Source organism: Plasmodium vivax, genomic scaffold, assembly GCF_000002415.2.
Source record: "Plasmodium vivax scf_6704 genomic scaffold, whole genome shotgun sequence".
NCBI lineage: Eukaryota > Apicomplexa > Aconoidasida > Haemosporida > Plasmodiidae > Plasmodium > Plasmodium vivax.
The window spans coordinates 1-6574 of NW_001850186.1; the positions used below are offsets into that span (position 1 = coordinate 1).

The following is a 6574-nucleotide window of genomic DNA, read 5'->3' on the forward strand; positions in this document are numbered from 1 at the left end:
ATAGTTCTATAACTCTATTTTTTAAATGTTTGTTTATAATTATTGCAATATATATTTACTATTATATATTCATATAAATTAATTTCTTAATAAGAATAAATGTTATCTATTATAATATACATCACACTTTATTATATCATATAAATTAAATATATTCTTTTTATGATCATTTAATTGATACAGGATTAATTTTTATTTATTTTATTCCTTTAATATTTTAGCTATTAAAATATTAATATCAATATCTTTATATGTAAATCTTTTAATGTTTTTATAAACAGTACTAAACCAATTTACTCCCAGGAATAATTTAGCATATTATATTTTACATTAAATATGAGACTTCATTTCCATTTTATTTACATAACAGTTGACATCTTTTATGTTTCTTTATGACGGAATTTTATTTGATATATTAAATAATATACATAAAAAATATGTTATATCCTATTCCCTTATGCTAAAAGATCGATGTGAATTATAAATTTATATGATCATTTAATATTTTTATTATACGAAATATACTTGTCTTAACTGGTTGTATAATATTTATTAACACTTGTAATATAAAAATATTCATAATTTAGCTAATTTATAATAATGGTTGAGCAAGAACTTTTTGGAAGTATAATCGTAATGCTAATTTACTATGAATAGTTATTATTATTACATTAACTTAAATGATCTTTTTTTTAAAAAGTTTTGTCAATTCTTTTATATGTACATACATAATCGTTTATATATTGTGATTTTCATTTAGAGTTCTCTTGAATCTGCTTCAAACGAATTATTTTCTGGAACATTTTATGCTAATTTGAATAATTATGAAAAATTAAGACTATACTATCCAGATTGTACTGCCTTAGATGCTAAATACAGTGGTATTAAATACCAAAAACTTAGAATACTATGTGCACAGCTTGTAAAATATTTAAAAACTACACATACTACATTCAAAAGAGAGGAAAATAAATATGATCCTTGTATCCTTTTGAATTATTGGTTTTACAGTAAATTAGTGAGTATTCTTGATACTGAAGATAAAAATGTTATTGTCCCTGCTTTGGGTATTCTCGAAGGAATATGGAATGATGCCGTTTATAACAAATCAGATAAGTCACTCTATAATAAATGTATTCCTGAAGGTAGAATTGCGGCTCAGAATGACTGGAAAAAAAGAAAGGAATTGTATGAATATTGTGTGAATTATGATACTATTGAAAAAACTATTCCATTTTTTGTACAAACCTGCCCAAAATATTGGTCGTACGTTGAATCTCACACTTCTCTATTTGAATATTTTAAGACACTTTGTACTAAGCAAAATGATCAGTGTCCAAATTTCTATGATCAATGCCAGAAATATGATCCTAAACATGTTTTACCCACTTTTGTTTGTAATGAACAGATGATGAAAAAGAAAGCTGAAAACACTGCTGCAAATGCTAGATCAACATTACCAGCAGGTATGCCTGCAGGTCAAGAAGCAAGTTCTGGAATGTCTAACAGTTCAGATATTTCTTCAGGCGGTTTACAGAGTCCACATAACGGTACTCACCCAGCTAAAAAAACTGGTGACATACTTCTGGGAGTAGTTGCGACTTCTCTAGCTTCTGGAGCTTTATATAGGGTAAACATTAGTTCTATAATACATATATATCGAATAATTTTGTTTTAAATTTTCTTTTATTACATAACCATAAATAATAAATATGTAACAAATATTTTGTATTACTGTTTATATAAAAGTTTACACCCTTAGGAAATATGTTACGCAATGGATTTGGAAGGAACAATAATAATATGAGAAATATGCATGGAGGCGAATATGCATTATTTGATTATGCATCAGAATCCTTTAATCCATATGCAGGGGGAGGTGAAGAACATTATATTGGTTACCACCCTGCTTAAGGTTTATAGTTTAAATTAGCCAACCATATCAATTTAGCATAAACAGATGCCATTCTGTACGGAATATTTTATGTAAAAACAATTATTTTGATTCTTAGAAAACATAAATAAAACATTCATATGCATTAATGAGTATAAACCAAAAATATTTATATAAAATATATATTAAAAAATTAGACAAATAAATAATTATTAAGATAAATAAAACGATCATATATATAAAAAGTTTATTTTTAGGTACTTAATTGTGTATTTCTATTTTTTCCCATGAAATTCAGTATAACGAATTTTCTGATAGCCATGTACAATATTATTTACTTATTATTATTGTTATTAATATGCATAATAATGAATATAACTACAAACATTGATTTAATAATAAACTTCAAAAATACTAATCATGATATAAATTTACGAATTATACTTTTAGATTTACATATTTTTTAAAATTAAATTGAATCATTTTTATTTCATAAAATTGAAAAGTATACATACTTATATAAGAAAATTAAAATATATATTTTTTTATTTATTATTCATCTCTACATATTATATTAAATAAATAACTATAAAATTGATATTATAATATATATAATCATTCATACGCTAATATAATGCGTAAAACGTGGGAACCCTGTAACTTAACCTGGTTCCCTTCATAMCAAATTTTGTTATGTACACACATGATTAACATTATTCAATTTTAATTTATATTAGCCCTACTATTTCTTATAGGGAAATTATATTTTTATATCATTTCAGGAATGTAATAATTCACTTAAATTATTATGCTTAAATGGTTCATATATACTTGATTTTATCATTCTCCCTAACAATATATCATATTAATTTTTTAACACTAAAAATATGATACAATATATTATTTTTTTAGATTACAGTGTATCAATGTGAAAAATGAAGCATCTAAAAAAAATATTTTATTTTATATATTATATGAACCGTATTGTAAAATCTAAGCATAACACGCTTTCATTAATTTTAAAGAGGGAGCATATAAGAATTTATATTATATTTATCAATGTATATATTATTCCTTTTGTTAATATCTGCAAATATTATTCAAGGATCAGAGTTAGAAGTATAAATTAAAATATCTAATTTATTGTTTTGTTGTATTAGCATTATTGTACGCCGGGTTTTATGTTAAATAACAAATTTTTATAGATATAATATAAAATATTATCATTCTACGATCAAGCAATAAATGATACAATTCTAATATAAAATGTCATTGTTCCATATATCATGATAAATATAAGAACAATGTTCACGTGTTAGCTTGAAAGTTGTAATAAAAAAAAAAAACTATATAACGATAATACAATAGATTCATATGCATATTTTAAATTATTTTATTCAATGCGTATATATTTATATCAATATTATATTTAATATACTCCTTATATAAATATTCGAAGAAAAATAGTTTATGCAAACGTAATTCTAATAATCAAATATTCGGACTTCTACATAATTATGTAAAAATTGCTACCACTCAATTATTGTAATTCTTAGCTATAAATTTTAAGCTCAACTATCATCCTTAAGTTTCGTATCTAATTTTATACTGTAGCAAATAATAAGAAAAAAAATTCAATCACAAGTACAATTATTAATAGAATATAATAGTTTTCACAATATTGATGTTAATAATAGTAAAATGTGCCTTATTTTTTCAATAAAAAATATTTCAAAAATTAATTTAAATAATGATTAAATTTTTTATAAATATTATAAATTATTTCTTTCTAATATTCAATAAATACTATGTTTTTTTTTTAAAACAATTTGCACAAATATTTTAGTAAATATAACCTAATATTATTTGAATACTTTATATAAAACTCATCATGTTTTAAAAACATTCTTAAATTAGAACGATATATTATTAAATGAAAACATTTATTTTCAATTTAAAATGTAATAATAATAGGTTATGCATCTTTTTATTTGTCTAAAGTAATACAAAATATATATCTATAATTTAATAACTATTGTTTTAATATAGTTTTATTTATATTCATAATAAATCATATATTTAATAATATTATATCTAAATATACAAGTAATTTTGTTCTTTATTATTATTATTATTACATAATAATGATTTCTTCTTTGTTCTACTAAAAATAATTTATATTCAACAAATTTATAATATAATATTCTTTTATTTTTTGGTTTTTTATAATTTTAACCAAATTCCAAGTTTTATATTTATAACATATATGATAACGTATAAATGATGACAACTTTAAATTCTTATTCACTTATAAAAAAAATATATACAGAGCAATATTTTGATATAGAACACATATAATTTTTAATGAAAAATCATTAAATTAAATATAATATATGAAAAAATAATTTTATTCAATCAAAAAATAATAAATTATCACTTATATTGTTTTCTTCTATTAATAATTTATAAATTCTACGCTCATATAAAATATCAATTTAAATATATATCATATTATAATATATATAGTTAAAGTATCTATTAAGAAAAAGTATAAAATAATTGCAATTTTATATTTTTAATTTTTGAAAAATAAGTAATTCATTGCTAAGTAAATAATTCTATTTATTTTAGGCAATATTTAGACAGAAAAAGTCTAAAAAAAATATTAGAATGTAATTCAAATTTTGTAATTATAATAATAAAAACAAATATACTTTACTTTATTGATGTGAGTTTTTAAATATAGCACATGTAYTGTGATATTAATTTTAAGAAATCATTTATTAGTAAATAATAATATTTCTGTTTAAATGTTATAAATTTAATTATTACTTGTTCTATTACATAATTTAATATTTTTACGTGATATATATATTTTTTATATACTAATTTAAAGTAATACTCTTTATTTTTGAGAGGAAATATAAAAAACTAAAAAAAATTTGTTCCTTTTAAGTTAATATCATCGAATATATAAGATATCATTATATTAATTTTGATACATAAATAAGTGTTTAAAATTTTTTTTTCATAAATTTTAAATATGAAATTCTTAGCACAATGTCTGAAAAAAAACCAGAAGACGTAAGCACTTATTTTATTGTTGATATTGAAAATTATAATTTTTTATATATATACTATAATATTACTGAATACTAATCAAATTTATTTTAAAGTATATATTTTAATGAAGATCTAAACTCTAAATTTTTTTTTAGTATGTTATTTTTAAGGATTTCGAATCCTTGGAAACAATAGATTGTCATGTAGAAAGTAGATATACATCGAATGCAAAATCAAAATTTTGTGAACATGAATTTTATGATTCTAATAATAATCCAGATTACGGGTTTGTAAATACATGTAAGAGATTCGTAACACTTTTTGACACCTTAATGGAAAATTGTTCTAATGATGTAAATCTAGTAAAAGAAAGAAAATATCCAGAATTCATGAACTTCTGGATAAACTATAAATTGAAAGAAACTGGTTATAGTGAAAAAGAACAAAGACAATTTTATGAAAAAATGGCTAGTAACTATGATAAGTTCATAAATGATGAAATGATAAAGAATAAATTATATGTTATAGTAGATAAATATTTTAAAAATATGGATACATTATATCAGTTAAATAAAATGCTATATAGTCCATCAGAAGAAAAATATAAAAACTGTGATGATTTCATGGAGCCATTTAAAAAAATATATAATGAAGGATTAAAAAAATGCTATCTTGATGGTGATGCTAATCTGGGTAAAGGATTACTAAGTTTCAAGAATATATATGAAGAAGGTAGAATAAAGCATGTGAAATTATGTAAAGAAAAAGGTTTACCGCCTTTACCTGAATTGTCATTAATGGATACCACAGATAATAATAAATTAAGAATTCTGCCAATGTGTTATGAATTACTTCAATATACTCCTATAAAATCAGTGGATCGTCTTCCTAAAATAACAGATAAAAATGTATATTATAGTATATTATTTATATCTATTTATGTTCATTTATATGAAACATAACTATATATTTTTTTTATATTAATTCTAATTAAATAAGTATTTATTCTTTTTATTTTAGTATCCTGATTTATATAAATTAATTTCTTTGCATTATAATTTCCCCTTTGAATACAAAGAAGATGAAGATAAATATCTTATGATAAAAATACTACATCATTTTATACAATATTGTAATGACAACAAGAATAATCTGAAATTAGCATCATTTATGAAAGAATTCATGAGTGAATATTACACAAAGTATAAAGATGTATATGGAAATATATTTAAAGTGTGTAAGCATAAACCTAATTCAAGAACATATTGTGAATTATATGACACATGCAAAGGAAAATTTGAAAAGGATTTAAACATAATTGAAAAAAATTCAGATAAATATATTGAGGAACAAGAAGAATATATCAAAAATTTGTCTGCATTGGATTTATGGATAATAAAAGCAAAAGCTATGTTTCAGGATTCTGAAGCAATGTCCAGAATTTTACCAACAGTAATGTCTACAATGGTAGCAATTGTTGTGTGCTTATTCTTTCTATATAAGGTTTTTATAAATTATATTTAAAAAATATATATGCTCATTAAAATTATGATAAAATATTTTTAATAAAAATATATATGGATATTTTTATATTAATATTTGCATTTTTTTACCTCT

At 21.0% G+C, this 6574-nt stretch overlaps 2 protein-coding genes across 2 annotated transcripts; both read left to right on the top strand.

Annotated features, from left to right (window-relative positions):
• Nucleotides 1-600: 600 nt before the first annotated feature.
• On the top strand, nt 601-1914 carry PVX_021680 (variable surface protein Vir4, putative; the record flags this gene model as incomplete). The annotated part of the gene is made up of 3 exons (XM_001612481.1): nt 601-633; nt 761-1630; nt 1750-1914. 3 exons carry the CDS (start codon nt 601-603, stop codon nt 1912-1914), a joined length of 1068 nt encoding a protein of 355 aa, XP_001612531.1.
• A 3040-nt stretch (nt 1915-4954) lies between these two features.
• PVX_021685 (variable surface protein Vir5, putative) lies at nt 4955-6481 on the top strand (the record flags this gene model as incomplete). The annotated part of the gene is made up of 3 exons (XM_001612482.1): nt 4955-4978; nt 5113-5865; nt 5978-6481. 3 exons carry the CDS (start codon nt 4955-4957, stop codon nt 6479-6481), a joined length of 1281 nt encoding a protein of 426 aa, XP_001612532.1.
• Between the last annotated feature and the right edge of the window lie 93 nt (nt 6482-6574).